This window comes from Equus asinus, chromosome 6 (assembly GCF_041296235.1).
Source record: "Equus asinus isolate D_3611 breed Donkey chromosome 6, EquAss-T2T_v2, whole genome shotgun sequence".
NCBI lineage: Eukaryota > Metazoa > Chordata > Mammalia > Perissodactyla > Equidae > Equus > Equus asinus.
Genome location: NC_091795.1, coordinates 102,776,196 through 102,803,865, shown reverse-complemented (window position 1 = coordinate 102,803,865; position 27,670 = coordinate 102,776,196). Strand labels below are relative to the sequence as shown.

The 27,670-nt window shown below is 46.7% G+C and overlaps 1 protein-coding gene across 1 annotated transcript; it reads right to left on the bottom strand.

The window, feature by feature from the left end:
* Nucleotides 1–19,071: 19,071 nt before the first annotated feature.
* Nucleotides 19,072–27,092, bottom strand: FAM110C (family with sequence similarity 110 member C). The gene is made up of 2 exons (XM_014841631.3): nt 25,964–27,092; nt 19,072–21,899 (listed from the first exon to the last, which is right to left on the bottom strand). Exon 1 carries the CDS (start codon nt 26,939–26,941, stop codon nt 25,991–25,993), a length of 951 nt encoding a protein of 316 aa, XP_014697117.1. The 5' UTR covers nt 26,942–27,092; the 3' UTR covers nt 19,072–21,899; nt 25,964–25,990.
* Nucleotides 27,093–27,670: the final 578 nt, after the last annotated feature.

Sequence of the window (27,670 nt, the reverse complement as noted above, 5' to 3'; positions counted from 1 at the left end):
TTAAATAGATCAGCAGTTGTACATTGTACGCCAGCAATTTCCATCAACCATTTCCCCTTTATCAGTCTAATAATACTTTCACTGTGTTATTATTCTTATTTATAAGTCGTTCAGTCACTTAGGACCTTGTTGAACTCTTGACTACAAGTCATTCTATTTTACTGAATTGGTCGTAGTTATGTGCTTCTGCGTTTACCCCAAACAGAATAAGAAAAAGGCGGAAGCATACGGACTTTGCGGCTAGACGGCGCCGAGATCTCACACAGAGAGCAAGACAAAGCTGTGTCCGCAGTCTTGCTGCACAGCTCTCAGGAGAAACCGCGGGTCACGCTCAGCAGAGAGTCTGCATGGTGAGGACGGCCGGGTCCCTTCCTGCCTCTGGGACAGACTGTGGGACGCCCCTGAGATCCCGTTCACAGGGTCTCACATATGCCATGTGAGGATTGTGTCTTGAGCAAATACATACTTGTTGATTAGGAATTATTTCCCATACTCTTTTCTTTGTTTTATATGTTCACAAATATATTTTTTTTAAAAGATACAATAATGAAGCAAAAACTGAATTCAAGGGGGATATATTCATTCTCTCTGAAGTTTATATCCCAAAATCCAGATTGTGAAAGCAATGAAATGTTTTAAGGTCCAACACTTGCCATTACAACTCCTACTCATTAGGGTGGGCTAGAGGAGAGATGGAAGATGAAGGCACAGGGCCCCGGGTAGACGCACATTATTTGTTTTCTCTAAAGATTCTTTTCCAGTCCAGCTTTCCTTCTCCCGTGAGGCTGCTCTGTCCTTTCAGCTGAGCTTTGAATCACTCTCATCTGCTTTGCTTCCTGGTCTGAATCCCTGGGACCTGCACTTGGAAGGGGCACCGCCCTGGGCTGGAAAGAGCGCCTGGGCTCAGCGTGCTTCCCGCCGTGTGTCCTCGTCTGTGTCAGGTTGCAAACATTCAGGCCCATGATGGAGCTGAAGGAAAATAAAAAAGATGTGTTTCTAAGACGTCTTCAACTTTTGAGCAGGTCCCTCCTCCTGTGCAGATGACAGACTGACGATGCAGCCGCAGTCAGTGGGCACGGGCTTCAGATGTGGGAGGGTCTGCAGGCGCGTGGGCCCTGTTGAGGGGCTGGGGACCAGTGAGGGGTGGGCTCTCACTCCCAGCCCCTGGACGGGCACTGTACCACGTTCATCTGCTCTCTAAAGCAGGATACTCTTTGAGAAGGATATAAACTACTCAGTCCTATTCCCTGTTTGACAAATGAAATACACTGAAGTCCAGAGTGGCTCATTGATGGGGTCAAAGTCATACAGTCCTCAGTCCCCTTTCATCTACGAAAGTCAAAGGCAGTAAAAACTTGTGGTGACAGAATCTGGATGTAACACTCTTGGCTCCCATCCTCCATCACACAGTCCTCATTTGTTGGGGAGGGGTTAGGACGGGACTGGCTCTTGATTACCTGGGGTGTAATTCAGTTGTAAATAGTGTAATTTTAGTATCTTTACTTTTGTGCTTTTTGTGGTGGTAATGACCAAGAGCAGAGTATTCTCCATGGATCTTGCAATAAGACCCCATATTTCACACAACTGCATTTCTCAGTTGCTACTTATTGCATTAAGGTGGCGTTTTACTTTACTAGCAGGGATATTTGAACAGGTAAGAGTTCCAGTTTCAGATCAGAGTCAAAAGTGAAAATGAAAGGAACACTGGCCCAGGTGGAAGGAGGTGTGGGCTGTCTACTCGTCTTCGACTCTGCTGGGTAACCATCAACTCTGGCCTCCCTTGGCCCAGCCACAGGGCACAGACACAAGCAAGAGGCGGCTGCTGGCTCATTCCCGTTCCCTGAACTTTAGTTCCCCGAAGCCCTGACAAACACCATTTTCTCAGTTAGGTGCATTTTTAGTAATAAAATAAGTGTTGTACTACCATTTATTGAGTACTTATTTTATTTTGTTTTTGTTGACATATAACATTGTGTAAGTTTAAGGTGTACAATGTAACGATTTTATATGTGTATGTATTTTGAAATGATTATCTCAATAAGTTTACTTAACATCCATCACCTCACATAGTTATAATTTCTTTTTCTTGTGACAAGAATTTTTAGGATTTACTCTCTTAGCAACTTTCAAATATACAACCCAGTACACTAACTGTAGTCACCATGCTGTACATTACATCTCAGGACTTATCTATCTTACACTGGAAGTTTGTACTTTTGATCACCTTCAGCCATTTCTCACAGCCCCCACCCCTACCCCGGCAACCGCCAATCTGTTCTCTGTTTCTATGAGTTCAGCTTTGTTAGATTCAACATATAAGTGAGATCATATAGTATTTGTCTTTCTCTAACTTATTTCATTTAGCATAATGATCTCAAGATTCATTCATGTTGTTACAAATGGCAGGATTTCCTTCTTTTCTATAGCTTGATAATATTCTTTTATGTATATATATCACATTTCCTCCATCCATTTGTCTGTTGATGGACACTTAGGTTGCTTTCATATCTTGACTACTGTGAATAATGCCTCAACGAACACAGGGTGCAGATATCTCTCCTAGGTAGTGATTTCATTTCCTTCAGATAAAAACCAGTAGCGAGATTGCTGAAACTGGCTAGGACTGCTAGTACTATGTTGAATAGGAGTAGTAACAGTGGGCACCTTTGTCTTGTTCCTGATCTTAAAGGAAAACCTCTCAGCTTGATGTTATGATGTTAGCTGTGGGATTGTCATATACAGCCTTTATTATGTTGAGGTATATTCCTTCTATACTCAACTTTTTGAGTTTTTATCATGAACAGATGTTAAATTTCATCATGTGCTCTCTGCATCTATTGAGATGATCGTAGATTTTTATCTTTCATTCTATTAATGTGATGTGTCTCACTTAGTGATTTGTGTGTGTCGAACCATCTTTGCATCCCAAGGATGAATCCCACTGGTTCATGGTGCATGATTATTTTAATGTGCTGTTGAATTTGGTTTGCTAGTATTTTGTCATGAATTTTTGCACCTATATTCATCAGAGATATTTGCACGTATTTTTTTTTTCTTGTAGTGTCCTTGTTTGGCTTTGGTATCAAGGTGATGCCCTTCTCCTCAATTTTTTCAAAGTGTTTGAGAAGGATTGGTGTCGATTCTTCTTTAAATGTTTGGGGAAGCTCAACAGTGAAGGCATCTGGTCCTGGGTTTTTCTCTGGTGACGTCTGACTACTGATTCAATCTCCTTACTCATTACTGATCTGTTCAGATTTTCTACGTCTTCACAATTCAGTCTCAGTAGGTTGTACGTTTCTAGAAATTTACCAACGTTTTATAGGTTGTCCAATTCGTTGGCATATAGTTGTTCATTGTAGTCTCTTAGATGCTTTGTACTTCTGTGTAATGCCATCAGTTGTAATGGCTCCTCTTTCGGTTATAATTTGTTTGTTTATATCCTTTCCCTCTTTTTCTTGGTGAATCTAGCTAAAGGTTTGTCAATTTTGTTTATCTTTTCAAAGAACCATCTCTTAGTTTTGTATCGACGCTTTTTAGATGCTAGCACTGTGCTAAGTGTTTTATACTTATGAGAATATTGTATATACTCTCCCTTATAACACTCCTATGTATTTGTATGCCCATTTTTGGCCTGAGGAAGTGGTGTGTTGGAGAGATGAAGCAATTTAGTGATAGCACATAGTTAATCGCAGAGGGGACTTGGGTTTGAATCTGGGTCTGTGTGATTCAAACGCTCATGTCTATAACCACAGTGTTTTTTTATCACCTGCAGAACCTAGATTCTAATCCAGATTTACCAAACCAGAATCTCTGGTGGCAGGCGCTGGAATATGCATTTTAACAAATTCATGGGTAATTGTGATGTGCACTGAAGTGTGAGAATGTGTGGCTAGTCCTATCTCTGTGCCTGCATGTGTCCATCTGACTTGAGTACCTCCTTCCTCTGCTGGGGGCTCCTTCAAAGACCTATAGGTTCTTCTTGGTGATGCTCCACCTCTCTCCCTCATGGATCACCTGTTAGTGGGACTCACGTTCTCCTGTTTTTTAGGAAATAACCTAAAAATGGTAACTTTGAAGGGATCCCATCATCCAGCAGATCCTGAGAAAAGACAAAGCTTTTGATGCTGTGCATATCCAAGAACGCCTTTATTCTATTCTCACACTGGATTGATGGTTTGGCTGGGTTTAGAAAAGTAGAAATTCTCTCTTAGAAATTGAGGCCAAGTTCTATTTCCTTACTGCACTTAGAATTGCTGTTGAAAACTTCCATGCAGTTCTGACTCTTGATTCTTCATAGGCGACCTTTTATTCTGCCTCAAGGGAAGCTTTTCAGATCTTTATCCCTGATATTCTCGAATTTCACAGTAATGTACTTTACTATGGAACTCCTTTGAAGTTCATTTTGAGGAGCACTCAGTAGATCTTTGTAATCTGTAAATTAATAAACTTCATTTATTGGAAATATTCTTGACTTTAAATTGAGATGTAATTCACATACCATACAATTCAGTTGTATTGCTCAGTTAAAGCGTGTGATTTAGTGGCATTTACTACATTCACAAGTTTGTACAACTGTAAGCACTTTTTAGTTCCAGAACATTTTAATCACCTTATAAAGACTCTGAACCCATTAGCAGTCACTTCCCATTCCTTCCTCCCCCAGTCCATGGCAACCACCTGTACGCTATCTATCTCTACAGATTTGCCTATTCTGGACATTTCTATAAATAGAATCATACACACGTGGGCTTTTGTGTCTGTCTTTTTTCCCTTGGAATAATGTTTTCACAGTTCATCTGTATTATAGCATGGATCAATACTTCATTCCTTTTTATGGCTGAATAATATTCCATTGTATAGATAAAGCACATTTAACTTATCCATTCATCAGTTAATAGATATTTGGGTTGTTTCTACTCCATGGAAGTGAGAGGTACTAATCCTGCAATTCTACCCAGAGATCGGTAAATTAAGGAGTAATAGGGCCACTTGACCTCTTTGAAGTCTGAAAGCCCTTTATTTCCAATTGGCAACCTTCACACATGGCCCCTGAGGCAGCATTGCCAATTGCATTTTATTCCTTCATTATTTTACCTGGCTCCCATTAATTACTTGGATCTAGTCTGGGCTTGTTACAGCCCACTTCAAAGTGGGTGATTTGCAACAACCTGAGCATGGCTTTCCCAATTAGAGACACATTCTTTTCCAAAGCTCACAGAACATGCAAAAAGCTACAGGAAAACATTGGTGCTCAGGGACGAGGAGTGCACAGGCTGGGTGGAGGAAGGACACCTCTTTCACACTGAGTCGGCAGTTTTACTGAGGGTGTGGTGACACCTGGGGCTTGTCAGGGCCTCTCCCAGAGAGTCAGTGAAGAGCCATCTCCCACTCTGAGCATTTATTTATCTCTCCTTCACCTTCTGCTAATGGAACATGGGGACAACATGGGGACAGGGGTGTGGAGGGAGGAAAGTTAGGAGAAGTTTGCACCCGGTGTTTATTGAACATCTACTCGAGGTGACCCAGCATAAGGTGGTTGTTGCTGAGATGATGAATAATCTTGCAACTGGCCCAGTGGGAGAAAGCAACCCAACCCAGAAGCTGGGACCCTGGAAGATTCTTTCTGAACCAGTCTATTCCACAACCACGCCTCATTTCATGTCTGTGCAGAGCACACTTGCCCTCAGTGCATGCTCACACACACATACACCTTGCTCCTTAACAGGTTTCAGTCAGATCAGTGCTAGCGTCAGTTGAGATAATTGTTGGATCTTGGGCCACTTCACACACTGGCTTCTGGTGGAAATAAGTTGTTGCTCTCTCCATGTGCTGGAGGGTCCCATGCTTATCAGCCTTTGGAAAGTCATTCTCTCAAATGCAGCTTTTCTTCCTTGAAAACGACTTCTCATTTATCCTTTTGGACTTGGAAGCAGTACATGATTGCTCTGGGCACCCACAGCCTGGAGAGAGAAGGCCTAGGTCCAAACACTGTTCTGTGGATCTGCAGCCATGTGACCACAGCCCAGCTGCTTCATCTCAGCCAGCTCCCGTTTCCTCACTTGCTACTGGTGATCATAGTCATGGTAGCCTATCACAGAGTTGTGTGAGGCACCGTGAAGGATCAAAGAACACTGTGTGCCTCTAGCTCTGGCAGCATCAAATGGCAGCTACTGTCACCTTGTCAGCCAGGACGTCTCCTTGTGCCATTAACTGGGCTGACTGCTGAAGAGCATTGCCTTTGCAATCTCTGCCTCAGAGTCTCCTCCACAAAATATCTTCATGGCAAAGCTTGCGAGTTGTAGCTCAGAAAACAAGACATCGAAGTGCAGTCCAGGGATGAGCAGTCCTATTGCAGTAAATGGGATAGAATGGAGCTCACTGCTCAGGAACACACAAGGGATGGATGTCTGCCAGCCATGAGGGAACTCACTGCTCAGGAAAATACCAAGGATGGATGCCCACCAGCCATGAGGGAGCTCACTGCTCAGGAAAACACAAGGGATGGACTCCCACCAGCCATGAGGGAGCTCACTGCTCGGGAAAACACAGGATTGATGCCCACCAGCCATGAGGGAGCTCACTGCTCAGGAAAACTCAAGGGATGGACTCCCACCAGCCTAGTCCAGAATCAGCTAAATGGACTGAATGTGACAAGAGAGAAAGCATGTTCCTTGGCAATCTTTAATGATGATGCAGTATGTTCAGGCCATTTGTATAGCAGGACTGGACTTAACTCAGGCTTGCTCTAACTGTCTGTTTCTCCATAAACGTCTCTCTTCGACAAATCGGAGCTGATTCCTGACCCTGAGAACGCTTTGTATAAACGTATATCCTAGGAGAACTAGAGATCTTTCTCAAATTTCAGTGATGGTTATACTTTTCAGACTTTCCTATTCTGCAAACTGAGATACTTAACTATAATTGTGATCTGAGGAGCACTAAGTGTGGGTAAAAGGCATGACGATGTGGTCTTCTGGATGGTAATCAATTCAGGGACATGAACTGGAGCATCCACATGTCTGAGGAAAACACAAGACTGTCCTCATCTGCATGGAAACACACTTCAGAGCAAAAAGGAGGAGAAACTTAATAACAAAGTAACACTGCTGATGCACACTGGCCCAGTCACAAAGGGGAGAAGTGGTTCACGGAAGCAGTTAATCCCTTGTGCTTTTAACAAAAGGAATAGACAGAAATCTGGAGTGTAGACAACGATGATTAATCATTTCCCAAATACTTGATGACACAAGTCTTGTTTTGAGCTGTCCTTGCATTAAATAAGGATCTTGGCCTTGGGAAAGGTTGTTTCCGAGCTCTTCAGTTGCACTAACCCATCCCTCTAAGCGAGGTTCACACCCCCGTCACAGGGCCCCAGGCTGGAAGCTTCTCCGGGTCACCTTCACTGGGGAGTACACACTGCGGGTGCTTTGGGTGCACACAGCACAGAGAATTAGTCTGACATTTGAAAGGTGCCCAAAATATACCAAATAGACTTCAGTGAGTGAGAAAAGATGAAACTGAAGGAGAACCAGAAATTTTATAAGCTCACGGGAAGACACATTAGGAATTTTTTGAGTAACTTCTGGAAGACCCCACCAAGGTCTGACGTTGGGACATTTTCCTTTCTTTATCTCAAGGCAGGGAAGAGAGAATGCCATATCTTTTGCTAATAGATACAAAATAACACAAGAAATTGGCATTCCTGGGTGGAAAAAATTCAGTAATATTTCTAAATAATTGCTGATGATTTTTTAAAAAAATAACTAGCAACAGCTGTCGAGGAAGTGATTTAGTTTCTTTTTTCACCACTCAGCTTTTTTTTTTTTTTTGAGGAAGACTGCCCCTGAGCTAACATCCATGCCCATCTTCCTCTACTTTATGCCGGACACCTGCTACAGCTTGGCGTGTGAAGCGGTGCATAGGTTCTGCACCCAGGATCCGGACTGGCAAATCCAGGCCACCGAAGCAGAACGTGCGAACTTAACCACAGGCCACCAGGCTGGCCCTTTACAGCTTAGCTTTTTACTTGCATTTTATACATCTTTGTCCAAGTGCTGCTGCTAACAGGGGCATGAAGGAGGAGCTCCAGAGCTCCAGATAAGCATGTTATTAACATGATGGTGTGATTTCAGGAAGGACATTGAAGGGAGGGAGAGGAACTAGGAACACTGTGAACTCTTATTATGAAATTAATTTTAGGGCCTGGCCCAGTGGCCGAGTGGTTAAGTTCGAGTGCTCTGCTTCAGAAGTTTGGGGTTTCGCTGGTTCGGATCCTGGGCGAGGACCTAGCTCACCAGTCCGTGTTGAGGTGGCATCCCACATGCCACAACCAGAAGGACCCACAACTAGAATATACAATTATGTGCTGGGGAGCTTTGGGAGGAAGAAGGAAAATAAATAAGAAAGAAGATTGGCAACAGATGTTAGCTCAGGTGCCAAGCTTTAGAAAAAAAGAAAGAAATTAGTTTTAAAAATCAGAGTGACCCAAGTCTGAGAAAGTTTTTCTTCCTATAAACTATGGCATATTTTGGATGTTTTGGGGTGTGCCACCCCATGATGAATCTAATCGCTTCCTTGCTCATCTAGTAGCCTGTTTTCTAAGCCTGGTTCTCTCTTTTAGGATCCCTTTCATAAGTGTTTGGAACATAAACTGGACCATGACTCCACAGATTGAAGTTTACCAAATTTAAAATTAACCTAAAAGATTGTTAATGATTTTCTTGTATTAGTATTTACTTTAGAATCTTACATTTATGACAAAATAATATTAACTTGATTATTGTGTGTTGTAGCTGAGTTCTTTGAGTTTGCAGAATTATGTTTTTGATGCTTCTTCGAATAATGGTAAAATGCGATCTTGAAATAGAAAATGTATTTGAAATAACAGTCCACAAATAAACAAAGAGTGTTTTCTCACATATGCTTAGTTTCTTTCTAAGAATAATGAGTGTTAAATCAAAGAATCAAAAACAAACCAGAACAACCGACCTTCCCACTGAGGTGAGAGCAAGCCATGAATGCTGGCCTGGCACGCGGCCTGGCTCAGGACAGGAGCTCTGTTGCACCGGTGGGTTTCTGTGTCTGAAATAAATGTTGCGCCATGGTGACAACAACAGCATATGTATTGTTATTGAAGTGAGTGAGCACGAACGTATCCCAATTTCAACTAGCCCTTTGAGGGCAGGAGGAGTGAGCAGGATCCCACCAAAGCAACGGCAAGAGGCCACATCTGTACAGGAGGTGGGCAGGGAGGTGCCGGTAGTGATCATGTGCTACTCAGCTGACCAGGTGACCCGAAGGCTGCTATGTCCATCCTACTGTTCCAGTTTACACTGACAATGAGCCTTAGGGGGCCCCCATGGCTCAATTTTAACCGTGTTACAGCGTGTGCCTCTCTCTGCGCGTGCCACATGGGTGGTGATAAAAACGATCTGAAGGAAAGCGAGCTTTGCTTTCTCCCAACAGCAGGCAGTCCTTCCTCTTCTCTAATTTTAACCATGAAAATAATATATAATACACTGGTGGGAAAAAGAATCCATTACAGCCATTATTTAATATCCTATATGTCCAAACCCAATGGTATTCTTAAGAACTCCCCTCTGAACTCACAGAGGATAACACCACGATTCCCTAAAGGGTGAAGCATGAGACCTGGGTCCGGGAAGTGGCCTTGAGAGCTGCGGCTCTGTGTTCTGTCCTCCACCTGAAGCCACACATGGCCCTGGCCTCCAGCATCCTCGGCCAGCCCAGCTGGCAGCGTCCACCTGAGTAGATGATGCCTCAGCCCCACTGCCTCCTTGGACTGGACTCCAGCTTTGTTCCTGGGCATAGCCACCTGTCCTCCTTTTGCCCCTGACCAGGTGGCCAAAGGCTAGTGCCCAACCATGGTCTCCCACACGTCCAGCTTGTCAGTGCACTAGGCCTTCACTTCCATGGAAGGCCCTTCCATTAGCAGACTTGCCTGCCTACAGGCTGGATAATGTCTCTGTATGCCTCCCAGTAGGTGCTTCTGTTCTGAATGTTATTGGCCAATACTTTTTATTCCCAAAGATGATTAGTCCTGTCATGACCTGCTGAGTAGAATAAAGGCCAGAACATCGTAGGGAAGGTGGAGTCCGGGAGGAGAGCTCTTAGCCGCCCCCCTGAACAGAGTTTCAGATCAGAGGGTACCCTCCTTCCCCATGAGGCTCAGGTGCCCACAGGGCTGGGACAGCTCCCTCCTCACCTGCATACTTCAGCTGACACAATGAGCTGTGTGATCACCAAAGGCCAATAGTTTGTCCTCGTGTCTGTTTATGCCGGCTGTGTTATTGTTATTTCCAAGAAAACTTATTTAAGAGTTTTGCAAACATGAGATCAAGGTGAGATGCTGGGCAAATTGCTGATGAAGGAAAAGAGGGTGAGTAACACTTACCAACGGGGAGGAATGGAATATGCACCCACATTGCTGTGCCAGTATCTTTAATGTCTTGTTCCACGTTACAGACCTAAAACTGGAATTCATAGATGAGGCATCATGGGTGCAGTATACCCAAGAAAGAAAATGGAAAACTCAAAGAGGACCTACATGAAAATATTAGTAAATAAATGTACATTTTATAACTCAAATTAAAATAATATAGTTTAAAATGTATATTATTTTACTGTATGTATGGATCTTTTCCTACGATTCTCTGTTTAAAATATATTTTAAATGACTGGATAGTTTCTCATAGGAAGGTGTCTGCTGAGCTGAAAGCCGTGAGGAAGGAGGAAGACATGGCCTCTGCTATGAGAAGGCGGAGACCAGACACAGCGGCCGGCTACTTCCACATACCGGTCAGCTTACCCTGGCCTCATTCTCTCACGCACCACCTCTCTCCTCCGAGCACACCTTGTCCCCAGCTCTCCATTTCTCATTCATTCTCAACCATTCCTGTTTGGTTTCCCAGCAAAACAATAAAAGCCTTTCTAAAAATACCCAGTGGGCACTACCTGGTCAAACTTGGTACTTTCAGTCCTAATTTTACTAAGCACATTTGAAATAATCACCCCTCCCTACCAAAGAACAGAATGAAACAGAATACCTGTCCTCTTGGTTTCCTGCCTGCCTTCTGATCTCTCCCGCCTCTTCTCTGCTGGTTCCTCCTCCACCAGGTGTGTCAACCCCGCTCTCTTTGAGTCTCGGGCCTGTGCTCTCTTCTCTCTCTCTCTCTCTCTCTCTCTGCCCCATTTCCCTACGGATCTTGCCAATTCCCAGGCCTCTCCTATGCAATCTGGACTCCTTTAGGATCCTGCTGACTTGGCATCTCTTGGATGTCTTGCAGGAACATCAAACTTTCATGCCAAAATGCGACCTTCTTAGCTCTTCTCCAATTTGTTTTTCATCCAACAATTAGAATTACCTTTTGAAAATATAAACATAACTCAATGGTGTCTTCTAATTTCTTAAAATCTTAATCGATTTACCATTGCATTTAAGATACAAAATCTGTGCTCCTTACTGTGTCCTAAGACTCTATAACACATAAACTGACTCTAGCCTATTTTTTTGCAACCATCTTTTTCTCCAATCTCCCTATCACTCCCTGTGTTTTGGTTATAGTAGACACTTTCCATGTTTTAACACATCAAATTCTTTTATCACAAGGTTTTCATATATGCTGTTCTCTCTGCCTGGATGTCTTTACTCAACTATTTTTCTCTCTCATCATTATCATATTGAGAGAGAGGTGTGTGGTCCAGGGAAGGTTATTTCACGATGGAAGAGACTTGGACACATGCTCCTGGGAATCAACGCCTGTGGAGAAAGAGGCTCAGATGCTGATAACGGGGTGATTGACGGACTGAGGGGCTGCAGGAGGCAGGAGAGGTTGGATGAGGGCACAGGTGGAGAGCTAACCTTGCATGAGAGCCAGACCATACTTCTACTTTGTCAGAAGGGAAGAAGGAATGAATGGGTGTGGGGAAGACTGTTCCAAGGATGCAAAGGTGAGTAAGACCATTCACAATCCACGCTGAGACACAGCCTTGGGAGAACCACAGGGATCCAGCGAGTTATACATTAACCAGGAACTAGTTGTCTGTAAATATTACCTGCATTTTTTTTTGGACAATCCCCACTTCTGTTTTCTTGTGATAGTTACAGCATTTTGTTTCCCTGGACACTAATGATAAGTTGTTTGGTTATGAAATTTAAGGTTTTCATTAAGTTACTGAAAGAATTCTAAATAATAGAATTATTTAGAACAAGATGGTTCCAATCACAGAAAGAACAGGGAGAGGACGCTATGAAAGGCACTGGGTGTGGATAGTGTGGAAGTGTGGGCGGTGGTTACTGCCTCTCTCTGGGGGTAACTGTGTGAAAGCCACTTCCTGCTCGGGGCCTCAGTTTCCTCATCTGTAAATTGAGGGATGTGGACAGGTGATCTTGAAGGCCCTTCTGTCACCTCATTGATTCTCTGTGACCTGTGAGAGTCTGCCCAGTACACCTTGAGTAGAAAAAAACAGACTGACTGCTACTAACTTTTTTTAATACCAAGATTTTTTTAATCCAGGTTCGTGCTTAAGGAGCATCTTCTTTTCAAATTTCCCAGTTCCCTTCACCATCCCTCCCCGGCTCTGCTTCCTAAGCAGATGCTGACCTTGTTTCTCAACACAATGAAATAAAAAGGCAGCTCCGACTGCTGACTGTCATCCTGCTAGAGGCAGAGGAAGAGCAGCGTCGGAATCAGCTTTGTGTCCTTGGATAACTTAACTGTATCTTCCGACTCTCAGTTTTCATCACCTACAGAACGTGGGTAACGAAAACTATTCCATAAAATCTTGTGAACACGGCATCCATCCTTCCTCGCCTCCTTCCTGAATTTAAATCGGTGCTTTAGCCCTTTACCCCCAGACATATAACAGAGAGCAGTCAGTGCATGAAAAACTCCTCTCTTAGGCATAAATAACGTGTTCACTCGCTCACAGTCCTGGAGATTCTGAATCCAACCTTGAAATTGGACTGGATTTAGCACAATCGTGATGTCCAGCTAGAGGCCTGTAGTGCTGCATTCTGCCTCTGCCTGAGAGTTCTGTCCAGGCGGGAGGCAGACCTCACCAAGTAGGGGTCTTTCCAGCAAGCCAGGTAATGGAAGGTGACTTTGAAATCTTGTGACTAATTAGTAACAATGTCTTTGAACAGGTTTTATGCTCAAGTGTCTAATTTACTGTAAACAGAAAAAGGCTGTCTGACCAGAAATGAAGAGATGTTTGAGGAGGATGAACTGTTCGCCTGACTATGAAGTGTTGGATTTTATACTGTACATTCTCATGCAATATCATGCATTTTATGACATTTATTTCTAGAAACTCTAAATATAAATAACGAGCTATTATGAAGAACTAGAAAAACAAAACAAACCAAAATTAGCTAAGCATGCTAGAATTTTGGTTGCAGAAACTTGGACAGAATCAGAAGACTGGAAGCTACAACTGGGAATCACGCGGAAGGTCAATCCTCTCTTCCGAGTCTGTCTGAAGACAGATATAACCATGTCTACTCGCCCTACGCCACAGGCCAGCAGCTTTTCATGAGACAGCAATGTACGTGAATACCTTCAAACATGCCCTGCAAACGTGCAGGATAATCTTAGCTTAAAATAACTACGCATAGGTTCTCCTTCCACTAAGAGTGAAAAGCTGTTGGTATGTCTGACACACAAGCTGCTGTGTGCACGTGTGACCAGACAGAGCGGTCAAGGGAGCAATCGTGTCAAAATGTACAGTCATATCAGAATGGAACACGCGTGCACGTGCATGCACACACACGCACACACACCGCAACAACATATGAAAGGTTTTATGCAAAAGGATGAATTTGAGCTTTTAATTCGGGCTCTCACTCGACTGGACAAAGTAATGGAGAATCTCACGAGGAGGATGCAGGGGTTTTAGACAGAAAGCTTTAGGGAAACGCAACAGTCAAGACGCGAAGCAGAGACCTCCACTCAGCTCTTCGACAGCTCCTTAGGGAGTCCCCACCCATCCCGTGAAGCTGATGGACCCTTTCACTCCTCCACTGAACCGCGTTCAGTTACATCACTAAACGGCGTGTGATGTTGAACAGGTAACGGACGCTCGATTTCCTCCTCTGCAAACAGAAGCAGTGGCAACACTTGCCCTGACTGCCTCAAAGATCAAATGAGAAACTGGATACGAGAGCCTTGTCAATTTGAAGCCCTAGATAAGTAAAGGCCTTGCTGCTCTGCTATTAATATCCATTCACAGCTTCTGCATGTTTAAGCAGACGATCAGGAAGCCCCATAATACTTACCCAAAATTCAGAGTGGAGCTGTGGTGCTTTCTCTTGCTCAGAAAACATGTCCTCTATTTGGAAATTCTAACCCACCCTCATTTCACTAAACCGCGGTGGTGAAGGGACCTTGTAGACCTGCTGGAACAGTCACCACTGGCTCTCCGCTGAAAGCAGTTCCTACGCAGGCAAGTGACAAGCCGAACACAACGCTGATCAGCAAATCCCTGTCCCAGAACTGCAAATGCTGGAGAGCTCCAGAAAAGGAGAAAACATGAACCGTGACCAGAAGTGATGGCAACTTGAAAATATAAACTGGTTCTCAAATGTTTTAGACAGATTAACTGATAGATATATACCAAATCATTAAGGGACTAACGCGACTAGAATAGAAAGCCGTCACGGATTGGGTGCCTCCCAAGGGCTAAGTGCCCGTCAGTTCACTCTCCACCCTCCACTCACCAGTCACCTTTGAGGCGACAGAACCTGGGAGATGTTTACCTATTCCTGGCCACGAGCTCCTGAGCACACTGGCCCTGAGCACCAGGCAGCTCTGTGCTCCTAAGACCCTTGGCTTCCGCCAACCTGTTTCCAGGATCACCCACTGTGCTGCGTGTGCAGACACTTACACTCTCTCAGATGTGGTTCCCTCTCTGTTGCAGGGGCAATTTTGTTAGAAAATGTTCTTCCTCGAGAAGGATCTGTAGCTCTCTGACGGGGCTCCTGACCTCAAGGACCACTGTGGGGTCACTACACTGACCGCAAAAGTACATCCTGTGACCAGGACCAGCATTAGTGAGCAACCCTGCATGACGCTGGCCGAGTGGGTGCCACGACTTCCTGCCCCCTTCAAGCCAGGGCTGTTCCCTGGGCCCAGAGCCAAGAGGAGAAGCTGAGTCATCTTCCTTCTGCCTCGGCCTGTGGGGAAAGTGTTGACACTGGCTCAGCTTTTCTTCCTACCTGTAAAAGAGTAATATTTGTGCAGCCTTGAAATGCACTCAAGTGGCTGTCAGCAGATATTTTGAATGTGCATATCTTGGCCTTTTCTTCTACTATTGCTGAAAAAACCCACAAACTCAAAGATGTGCCAAACTTTCCAGTACTTCAGGGTAAACTTAAAGGAGTTCCTCTTCTTTTTACAACTGTGGCCCCTCCCCCCTCACCTAAAGGTCAACAGTGAGCGGCAGCAGCAATCACGGTCTGCCAGACGCCTCTGAGGTGACCTAGATGCCCTCCAACTCCCATCAGCCTTGGAATCCGCAACGCACGTGAGGCAGCTGCACACGGATTCGCAGCTCGGCCGGCACCCCAGTCAGCAGCTGGCTTCAGCGTGGCCAGGCCTGTGCCAAGCCCTTCTGGTTCAGCCTGTTCGCTTTCCCTCTGATTCTCTCTTTACTCCTATCTTTAAAACACGTGTCATCTTGTAGAAAATTATTAACATAAACCAAACCAAGAGCCCATCTCCTGAACGGGAACGTGTGCACGCTGCTGTGAGGTTTCTTGTGCGAGATGCTCCTGAGGCAGCCCTGCCTTGCCTGAGCCACTCAGAGGACAGTAACTGGGGCATTCAGGTAATTCGAGTGTGGTGCCTCGTGTGGGAATCTTGCTTAGCTTTTGACCTGCTGAATCAGTGCACACCCTTGGGAAGTCACAAAATCCTTCAAACCTTCTGGCTGGCATTTACCTCTTAAAAACCAGCCTGGTGGGGGGAGTGGGGCTGCCGTCACCACTGGGCAGATCCGGGTTCAAACTCACTTCTTCAACACACTAGGTCTCTGATCCAGGCGGGAACTAATCTCTCACACCTCAGCCGCCTCCTGTGTAAAATGCTGGTCCTCGTGGACTGGCAGGAGGGTTGAGTGAAGAACCAGCGGAAAGCATGCAGTGTTGTTCCTGCTGCTGAGGGCGTGGGAAGTGCTAGCGTCTCCCCTGACCTGTGAGGACAAGTCAGGTCCTCCGAGGTGCATGTTTCCTTCCTGTGGGAAACACTTCTGCCCCTCCTCAACCCTGACCAAGTGATCTTCCCCAGTGGGCAGGAAGCACCCTAAACCACCCAAATTTAGGACAAGAGTGAAAATGCAAAACCAAGCACTTGAAATCCTCGTGTGCTCACAGTCGTTTTGACATTTATTTCCTCAGAGTGGAAATTAACGTGAAATCGAGAATTTGGCATCTGGGTGTGTTAAGCAAGACTGCCTCTCTTAGGGTGTCAGCCTCCCTAGTCGCTGGGAACTGAAGGTTTTCCCAGGACAGGGGACTCAGGGGTAACACCAGGAAAGTCCCCAGCAAGCAGGTACTTAACCTCCTAATGTCCACTTACTCGAAGCAGGACTCAGGAGGAGCCTGGGGCGGATGAGGCAGGTCTGCTTTCCGGCCTCTGTGCACCTGGGCCTCGAGGGCCTCCTGGGAGTTGGGAGGGCAGAACCACGTGATTTCTAATGTTACTTTCCGTCTCAAGTCTGTGGTTCTGGCTGAGACAGTCTCTGCCCACCTCAGCAGATGCGCACAGGGACATCTTCTCTTTGCACCTCACACGCCTGCAAGGGAAACGGTGTAAGAGCCCTCCGGGAGCTTGGACACACCTGCTTCTTCACTGTGGATGCTGCAGTCCTGACCTGCCAAGCAGCTCAGAGAGGAACATGGTCCTCAAGTCCTGATAACATCAGCCCGGCTCGCCCAGCCGAGCCCTGCAGTTTACCTCCAAGGGCATGTCCTAGAGACACTCAGAGGTGACTGCGAGAAAACACCACCCCTTCTGGAAAGCTGGCCTGTGAGTCATAGCTTACTTCCTACATGGATGCTTTTTATTCTCTCCCTGTGTTTGAAAAGCAGACTTCCTCTAAAAGCCCAGGGAAGGCACACGTCTCTTACCAACAACCTTCTGACTGGATGCAGACCAAGTCCTGAGGCCCCATTTGTAATATGTTGTGATTTTTTAATTCAGTTTAGACTTCAAAGCTTTAATCTGCTGGGGTGAATGACCTCCAAGGAGTAAAATAAACCTCTCAGTGAAAAAATACACCATTTATAATCTGCTCGTTTTCCTTCCCTGTTTCTTGGTTCTTTTCATATGATTTGAACTTTGGGTTTTTTTCATGGTTCACACAGATTGGCCACCAAACAGAAACCATAGACCAGAAGATTTATGAAATTCTTAAATTAATTCTTAGCTCCACTCACTACTATTTCCTTACTCTGCTTTATTTCTTCCCTCCCTCCATCCCTTCCTTCCATCTATGTATTATCCATCTATGTCATCTATCTGCTTGTCTATCATCATCTATCATCTATCTATCCATCTATCCACCCACCCACCCATCCATCCATCTTCTATCTATCTACCTATCCATCCATACATACATACATCCGTGCACCATTACTGATTAGCTGACCCTCCTTCTAGAATGCAAGCCCATCGTGGCAGGGAGCTTGGGTACCCCCAGTGGCTAGTGCAGTATTTGGCTCCTCAATAAATGCATGAGGGTGAACTCTGCTTGTTGTCATCAGCGGGTTGTCCTTGATTACAGTCACTATTGCTCAGGAGCACAATTATTTCAATACCACCCAGTGGACAGCAGGATATGGGTTTAGTTAATACAGTAATTTCCTGTCTGGCACTTGTAACTGACAGTCTTACTCGAGCTCAAAACTGAGTATCCCACAGGCCATCCTGAGGCCAAGATCCAGGTCTTTCTGTATCTGTTCCTGTGATTCAGCTTCTCACTTTCTAAGGAAATGAATATTCTATTTTGACTTAAAGATGTGCAGTTATTAATGATTTAATACATCCTCCCCTTCAGAAAGGATTCAAATTTTAATGACAATTTTCAAGGAGATGGCATGAAGATGAAAATCAACTGCAGAATTTGTGGCACCTGCTACTTCTACAACCAGAGTTATAAGCTCCTTGAGAACTTCATTTCCTTCTTGTTCAATATTTCCAACACGGAACATTTAAACATTATATAAATCTACTTATTTCATCACTGAAAACACAAGCAAAGTTTAAACACCTAGCCACTGTGCATCACTTTATTGCTTCTGTTTTACTGAATTTTCAAAAAGAGTAACTGAAAGCTAAGAACTGAAGTTGACCTGATGGAAGAAAAAGCACCTGCCCTCGACTCAGCGATGAAAGCCACACAGTACGACATCCAGACTGTTTCCAAGTTACGATAAGAGAGTTTCTATGGTACCCAGAGGACTTGTCCATTGTCTTCAAGGGAATATAGAATGATTTATCTATTCTCCTCAAGAAGGCCCATCTTGGATGCTTGCACTGGTTTGGGCACAAGCCACGGCAGGACTAGAGAAGAAAGGCTGGCTCAGCCAGTGCGGTGATTTAGACGAGACGTCCTGCTCCCTCCTCCCACCTCCACCCCAGCAGAGACGGCAGCAAACTTGAAATACCTGGAGTTTGCCTCCACAAATGGGAGGCTCACGTGAAAGGTGACAAACCATGCTTTCATTTTGATCTCTGTGCCTATTTTCCAACAATGATATTAATAAAACATAGAGAAAAAAATCTTTTTAAGCAAAAACCTGATGAAACAATTAAAGAAAAACAATGTGCTAAATATTCAAAACCGTTTTTACTGCGTTCCATCTCCAGGGAGCACTGGGGACTTGAGAGACCACAGGACTCACCTGGGTCAGGTCCTGGAATGCTCTCCTCGTTTCTACTGAGGGTCTGATGATCGGCAGTAGGAAGAAAGGGAGAAAACAAAACATGTGAGTGACTGCAGTGGGCACACTCTTGCTTCAACTTTTTTCACATCATACAAATTCATAAATTAGTATTAACAAATGATAAAAATGCTTTATTTCTTTAGTACAGAATACACAATATTGCACTCCAGCTGTAAGCACTGGGTAGAGAAAACTATATTTAGAAACTGCCGTAACCACTGTCTGGGCCTGATGTTTTACGGCGTCACCAACGATAACCACGGCAAGGTCGCACGAACTTTCAACCACTGAAAAGGGCAAAGTTTAAAGCAGCTTTCCTTCTAGTCCAGTGTCACGGACAGCGGTTTAAAGACCATACACACATGTATATAATGAGGAAACTTCCAGTTACATAAACACCCTGCAGTCTGAGGCATTGCAAATCTGTACCATATGTTAGTGGAATAGATACTGTCAAGCTATTTTCCCTGGGTTATCAATAATTTTTCTTTCCACTGCATTTAATCACGTTATTTTATGTTCGGCTCTTTCATAAACAAAACCATTTTGCAGTAGTAACTACTGCTCATCCTCGTGAAAAGCAGTTGCGAACTTTGTCATTCAGATTGAGCTACAAAGTTTGGTTGCCCAGGGTCACTAGGCAATTTGGGGTAACTCAGGGTTAGGAGAGGACTTGTGCGTCCAACCACACACTGGGGCCCTGATGCTGAGGCGAGAATCTGAATCGAGGGGAGGGAGAGCATCTGGGGACACCCCATTCCTGTTCTTCACACCCGCCTCTGACACTGACTTCCAGCATTCGCTCCACCTGAACTCTCTCCTCTCTCGGTACGTCCACTGACGTGCACACCCTTCTGGCAGACTTTGGTGCTTTTCAGCAGCAACCAATATGTTTTTATATTTTTCATCTGCTGTATGGATGGCAAGTCTGCACCATTTTGATCTAAGATAAATCTGACCTAGGTTTCAGTTCATCCTATTCTGACAGTAGAAAAGCACAAAACAATTTCACTTAAAGCATTCACACAGAAACTTAATGCAACAACTGCAAATAAGGGAACTGGGTATATGAAAAGATCCTTTAAAAAAAAAAGTCTCATCTTTGACAATATCTTTTTAAAGTAAGTGCAATCCAGTGAACAGCAAAATAGCAGCATTTTTAGAGGGAGAACTAGAGAAAAATCCTGAAAGCGGGGAATATGCTGTCTTTAAATAGAGTCTACATTGAGAAAAGTACATTTGTCTGCTAACAGAGCCTCCAAAATTTGTATCTGGGGCTAATCTGAAAACAAATCACTATGGCATCGAATGCTTCATAGAGCAGAGGACACTTACAGCCAAAAGTTCAAAATTCAATTAAACAACATATACAAAATGACAGCCAATGAGAAAATGATTCAAAATTATACAATAAAAACTGAAACCATATGAAGCCAAGGAAAACTATTTGAAGATCAATAACTGTGTAAAAATAAATATTTAAGTAACTCAAAGACCTACTGTCACAGTAAAAGTTACAAAAATAGAATACACTATTAAACAAATACATGAATATATCAAAATGGATTGATTTATAAAATATTTACCATTGAAAAACTCATTTCCCTCCCCTCCATATTCTTTAATAATTTTGTTCTTGAAAGGATGTATTTTGATAAAATATGGTAGACTTTGAAAGAGGTGACTGGGTGAAAATTTACTTTGAGTGCCATCACTGACATAAAATTTCTCTCAGAAGGTTCTGAGTCTGAAACCTGTGGCCTCCGGGTGTCACGAGAGCCCGTTCTGAATAAGTAGCTCCTCACCAACAAGATTCTGATCTTCATGATGCCCGGCCACCCAGAGACTGCCCCTTGTCTCAAAAAGACCCTTTGCAGAGAAGGGTGAACTATTGCCAGTTTGAGATGACCGTGTCATACGTGGAGGTGGGAACCAGACCAAAGGGCAGGCGTGTTCTGTTTCACGCGTCCACATTCTGTATAAACCGACGTTTTCTTCTCCTTCTGGAAGCTGGGAACAAGAGAACTGTGGAGGCACACTCTAAATGGTGCTGCAAAAGAGGAATTCTGCTATTGATCTAATGAAAGGAAGCTCCAAGATTCTTCCGCCAATTCTCAAGAAATAGTCCAGGTCTGAGAAAAGGTATTTTAGCAGTATTTCAACTCTAACTTATTTTGGAATGTACTTCCATATGTCTACAACCCAACGGGAGTAGCATTAATAGAATGACCTTGTAGCCCTCAAGCAACTTTAAAAGTGCTTTCTGACTCATCAGGCAAGATGACCAGCCACCCAGTTTGGGAGCTCTCTGTGGTTTAAGGCCCAGGGATGCCGAGCACAGCAGGTCTGTGTTGAGGGTCCATGTGTAAGTGTGTGTTTACTCTTGTTAGCCATAGTATTCAAGTAGAAGGGACCTTCTTGTGATTATGGCACTTTGATTTCAACAGTGCCAATCTGTCCAAGATGAATGAAAGCAGTGAATACCATGGTGTTCACGCTTGGTTGTCATGATCGTTGCTTTTTTCTCGTTTTAAAATCAATGTGATATCACTTAAATGCATCACGGTACCTCTTTGTCAGAAAGCCAGTCAAAAAGATGCCCCTGAAAATGTTTCCAAGCAGCTCTCCTCTCTTCTGCTGCCCCCGGAAGGACAGGTCCACCTGAGCAAAAAAACATCTCCAGAGCCTCAGCCGTGTCCTAACAGTTGTAACTCAGCTAATCTCCAAGTTCTGTGTTGCCATCTTCTCCACGGCATTTCAACCCTTCTGAAATTACTTACGTTTCTTCAATGGGGTGCTTTATTCCTAGGAAAACAACAACCATGTGGTCACTTGTGTGCACTAGACAAAGCCTGTGGCAGTGAGGATGGCCTTGGGGTTCCAAATCATCCACGACACTCTTCAAGGAGCCCCCATTATTGGGAACGCTTGCTTCCTGGGGAGTAAGAAAAAGTAGTGACTCAACACCAGTCTAGACGAAGTTACAAAGCCACACATCATCCTACAAAGTCTGGCCCCTGCAGTCTTTAGTTTTGTGATATTTTCCCCATTTAAAACATCTCCTTGTTGCATTTTAAATTTTGAAACAAAGTAGCCTTAGGAAAGACAGCTATCATCTGGTTTCTTTGGCAGAACAAATATCCATCGCCATGCAGGCCTTTTTCTGGACTTTGGAAATTTCTGGGTGCCTCCAACTACTCATAGGAGTAAAGAGGCTCTTTCTGAATGTTGGTAAGTCCAGTGCCAACTATCAGAGCTGGACAACAAAAGAGAAAACAACGCCAGCAATCTAAATGAACATTCAATGGCAGATTCCCCCTTCTCAGACACAAACCTCTCTAAAAGGCCCTGAGCTGGCCTGAAGGCAGAGGGGGTGGCCCTAGGGCTACTGGAACCACTTGTTCACCTAACACGGGGAGCTTCGCAGCTGGTCAGAAAAGAAGGTGTGGAAACGCATTTGCTCCATCCCCCTCGGCATCTCCGCACATGATGAGACTAGTTCTATCCCACCAGCTTCAGGGGGCCGGTTGCCACAGGCGCTCCTCTGTTGTCAAAGAGAGATGTGCGGAGAGCTGTGGAATATCTCATTTTTGTCTTTCTTTTGCTTGAGGAAGATTAGCCCCGACCTAACATCTGTGCCATCGTTCCTCTATTTCATATGCAGGATGCCACCACAGCATGGCTTGATGAGTGGTGTGTAGGTCGGCACCCAGGGATCTGAACCCACAAGCCTGGGCCGCAGAAGCAGAGGGCACTGAACTTAACCACTATGCCACCAGCTGGCCCCTGATATTTTTGCCTTGAAATTGAACAATGTTTATCCCTAGTTAATCCAAAGGAAAAACTACCATTCTTTGATAACAATATTAAAATCAGTAACACATATGCCATGCAAAAGACAGAAAACCAGAGAGAACTAAATCTCGGTAGGCCTGCCATTTTATTGAATTGAAGGACAGGAAGATGGCTAAATACCAGTGGATGGAAGAGTAATTTTCATGAATTACAGGCTGGGAAACGGCAACCACAAAGACCCGAGTGTGTCTACCACTCAGGGGTCCCCAGTGGGATTTGCACAGAGTCCATGAGTCACTCTCCAGCTCTGATATTCTCAACTGTGAAAATATTTTTACTCCATGGGGTAATAAATTTATGAACTTTCTATTTAATTCTGGGTGGAATATTTTCATTTTAAGTTATAATGTCTCTATTTACCAAGGGGACAAAAACTTCCATATGAAATATATTTTTCTTTTTCGCTTAGAAAGCATATCTTTGTTCATCTCCAATTTTCTGAATTTTTCGTGAAATCCTAAAATGAATCTATATCGATTCCAACAAAAAAGTCCTGAGAAACTAGAGAAAGTGGCAGCCTGCATTCTTGCTTCCACCGCTTCCCTATGTTATGGAATTAGCCTCATACAAGTGACCCTGTGAGGAAGGTCAGCGCCTTCCGGTCCAGCCACCAGACGAGCCTCACAGAGGAAGGCGGAATCTGCGTCTGAGTCTCGCTCTCTGCTGGCTCCTCCGCAGAGAAGACGCGGTGTCTGGAGGCGGCGAACTGAGGGGCCGTGGTCACAAGCAGACATCCCCCGGGCCCAGTGAGTGGAGAAAGCCCAGGAGAATCATTTCCTCCTCACAGTCCTCCAAAGGCCAGGCTGTGGGTCCCCTGGGGTGACGTTTCCAAGCACCGAGCCGTGTTTGCCTCTGGGGGAGTAAATCTGTGACGTAAATCTCACAGTGCGGTGATGCTGATTACGCACAGAACACGGGGCGGGCTCTCTGTGACGTCGTCTCCCTTCTTTGAGCGAGTGCTCAGAAGACAGGTGACTCAGTCCGCCACTGGAACAAACAGGATTGAGACAGAGGGAGGCAGAGGATGAGGAATTCGAACCTCTGTTCTCCAGCACAGATTCGCCCTCGGGCTTCCCGAACCTCCTGTCACAGCCCCTCTTGCCTCAACCAATTCTCACCACAAAAGTGAAAGTTCCCGCAAGCTGATGGAACTGCTTACATTGTTCAAAGGCTCAAACCTAAGAGGGCCTCAGACGGGTTAACTCCACATACCGAACCCTAAAACCCTTCTCGGGTCCCTGCGTGGAAAGTGGACTGGGATTGGGGCTGAGTCTGGGTCTGGAGGGACCAGACAGCAATGCTCATATTTTCAGCTGTCAGGGTTTATTTTGGTCTGTTGGTGCACCATCTTGTTTCCTCAGCACCATCACCAACTCTACCTCTGTGCGCAAACACAGTGCACTCTGGCGACCCCCAGGGATCTTATCTGTAAGTTTACTTTTTACTCCAATAGACAGCGGCTTTTTATTTTCCTTTTCTGGGTTCCAATCACAGAACACAAATATACAAATTATTACCTATGCAGAATTGTAAAGTAGAGAGGTTGGAAACCATCTGTCCATCTGCCTTCATTTTGCGGACCACAGAGACCCAAGCCTACAGTGCAGGAGAAACTCCTAACAGAAGACAGGCCTCCTAATTCCCACTGAGTGCTCTGTCCACCAGACCACGTCCCCGGGGGCCATGCCGAGCCCTGCACCTTTCCCCCTCCACACCCAGGGGTCCAGGTGGCTTCCTGGGAACACCTTGCCAGCATTCACCCATCTCATTCCCAAAAGACCATCTGTGAAAGATGTAGTTAATGTTTTTTGTTTTTAATTTTGACTGTCTATATACATTCTTTGGGGACTTAGGCTAATGGAAAATGCAATAATCTTCAATAAATTAGAAGGAAGAACCCAAGTAATAAACCTTCTGACTTCAAGAGAAACAATGAAATCCTCACTCCTGGTTAACTTCCCTCCGCACTAAAGCCGTGGCGGCTCAGGGAAGGCAGGCTTCTGCTGAGGCCTCAGGCACAGGTGAGCTGCAGACAGACATGTCTTGTGGCCCCTCCCCTCCACTCTAGAGACTGAGACTGTGACTTCAACACGTTTACCTCAAGGCAGACAAAGTCCTTCCATCATATGGATTTTCAAAAAATCTACAGCAAGTCGTCATTGAAGGGTAGGAGAAAGAAAGATGCTGCAAGGTTTAAATTCTTGGTTCTCAAAGAAAACCCTGAAAAGGGATCTTCTCCTCCCATCACTATCCCCCGAAGCGCCCACTGTGCCTGTAAGGAAGAGCAGAGGTGCCAGCGACGAGACCCATTCCTCAGTTCCTCAGGAAAAAGGAACATGAGATCAACCCCGCGCTCCTGGTGCCCACGGGGAAGAAATGTACCTCCTGTCTCACCAGCAGAGGCAAAGACAGAACCACAGCCACGGAGGACTTCAAGACACCAGTAACAGTCCAGACCAGCACCCTGTTAACAAGCTGAAGCTCCTTGTGATCTAAGCTGCCCGAGGGACTCTCCCTAGAAAGCTCTCGAAACAATTCAAACAAAACTTAGCAAAGAGAGATCTTTGCAGCTAAAGGAACATCACCCTGCTGACAAGATCCGCAGACAAGCTCGCCCTCTCCTGCCACTTGGTAAATGTGCAGGAACGTCCAGGGACTGCACACAGACTTCCTTTCCGAGGGGGGCAGATGGCAGCCCGACCCTGGGGCTAGAGGCTGAGCAGCAGCTCTGATCGAACCTCGGGAGCCCACCTCTCAATTCACAGGGGACTAGGGCTCTCAGGCTATTTTCAGTGCAAGAAGTAATAGCAGAGGTGTAAAACTGCCTTCTCGCTCAGCATTCTGTAATTCCTATTTCTTCTCTTTTGACAACAAGAACCAACTGGGACGGCGTTAACGTTCAGAATTACTTCTCTAGGCAGTCAGAAGGAGCACACTCAAAAGAAAGCACGCTGGACCTGCGGGGACCTGGATTCGCAGCACTTCTGCTCTTCAGCAGCGGCCACTCTAACGCACGAGCCTCTGCGTCTCGATCTGTAGGGTCCCTGCAGTTTGGGAGGCCTGGATCCACCCAACTCGGCCACACTCACCCAGCCTCACAGACACGCACGCACAGCCTCCCCTCCCAGGGTGCCGCACGCACACCTCGGGGCTGGGGCTCCGGGCCCGCAGTCACGCCGGGCCCTGGAGTGCCTGGCCGGAGGCCTCCTTGGCCTTCCTACAGGTGTAGAGCCACTTGATGATGCGGGCATTCCTCTCGACCACCGAGGTGGTGCTGGGCACCTGCTCCGTCAGCTCCTCCTCCTGCAGCCCCTCGTCGCCGCTGCTGTGCCGGGAGAAGCCGCTGTCGGAGGTGGCGACGCTCACGCTGCGGACCTTGAGCGCGACGTGGTCCGACGCCGCGGAGAAGTTCTCCCGCCCCAGCGCCTCCACCACCTCGGGATCCAGGCCGCAGTAGCGGAAGAAGGTGTCAGACTCGGCCCGGGACGCAGAGTAGCGGGAGCTGAGGTCCGACTGCGAGCGTTGCAGCGCCCCGCGCCTCAGCCCCGGAAGCCCCGCACCCCGCGCCCCGGCCGGGACTCCGGGGGGCGCCCCGACGGGCGTGGCGGGGGCCCGGGCCGCGGGGGCCTCCACGGGGCTGGGCTTGGTCCGGGCGGCCTCCTCGGCCCTGGCCCTGCCCTCTTCTGCCCCCTGGGACGTCTCGGGAGGCACAGGCGTCTTGTCCCTGCCCGGCCCCTGGAAGAGCTTCCTCACCAGCCCCCCTCGGGAGCTGTCGGCGCCCGGCGCACGGACGAACTCGCATTTCTGCCGGTAGATGACCAGCGAGTCAGGCCGCAACGGCTTCCGCGCAATGGCTCTGCGCGCCACCGGACCGGGAACGCGGGCCGGGGCCCGAGGGTCGCCCACCTGCCCTCCGCTCGCCCCGGAGCTGCCGCCCTCGGAAGCGGGGCGCGGGCCGACCCCGGGCAGGCCCCGCACGTACTTGGCGCGGTCGGCGGCCAGCCTCTCCACGGCGCTCCTGCGCGCCGGTCCCGCCGCGTCGTCTGGGGCCCGGGGTGCCTTGGGGTCCCGGGGCAGGAGCCGCTGGCTGGCGGGCGCGTCCAGGGCTGGAAGAGCGCGCATCCTCGGGGCTCGGCGGGGTCGGGGTCTCGGCGTCCCTCGGAAACGCGCTCCTGCTGCGGCCCGCGGCCGTCCCCGAGCCAATTCCAAAGTCCGCGCAGGGCGAGGAGCAGCGCCTCAGCCCCTGCCGGCCCAGGTCCAGAGTCTGGACGAACCCGAGTCTGCCCCGATTGGCGAATCGCCCCAGTGCCCGCCCCGCCGGCTCCTCCCCGCCTGCCCTGGCCCCCTCCCCCGCGCGCTCGCCCAGCGCCGCCCCCGCCCCTCACCTCCGGCCCGGAGCCCCCGCCCCGCCCGCACCTCGAGCCCGCGCGGCTAATCGCCGGGAAGGCCGCGGGCAACCGGCACCGAGAGGGCTGCGCGCCGGGGAGGGGCGCTCGGGCGCGCGGGGCCCACGCCGTGCCCAGGGCAGACGAGCGGGGAGGCACCCAGTGCTTTCAGCTCTAGGTATCAGCCGCCTGCTCCCTGCCCGGGTAGTGCCTTGGGTCACCGCTGGACGCTGGCATTTCCGGAGTGGGGGAAGGGCAGAGGGAATGGGCTCCCCCACCCCCAGGCAGGTGTCTCACGTCCTTTGAATTCTTGAAGTGACGTCAGCGTGTTTGGAAAGTTTTGACTTTGTATAATTTCCTGAGTCTCTACCTGAGCACATACTCTTGTTATCGGGAAGGACAGGATAGAAAAGGAAAGAAAACGCATTGCAGGATAGGGACAGTGTGTGCTGCGTGGAGAGAACCC

Excerpts from the sequence above, each read along its gene's own strand:
- FAM110C (XM_014841631.3), bottom strand. The coding sequence starts at position 26,941 with ATGCGCGCTCTTCCAGCCCTGGACGCGCCCGCCAGCCAGCGGCTCCTG.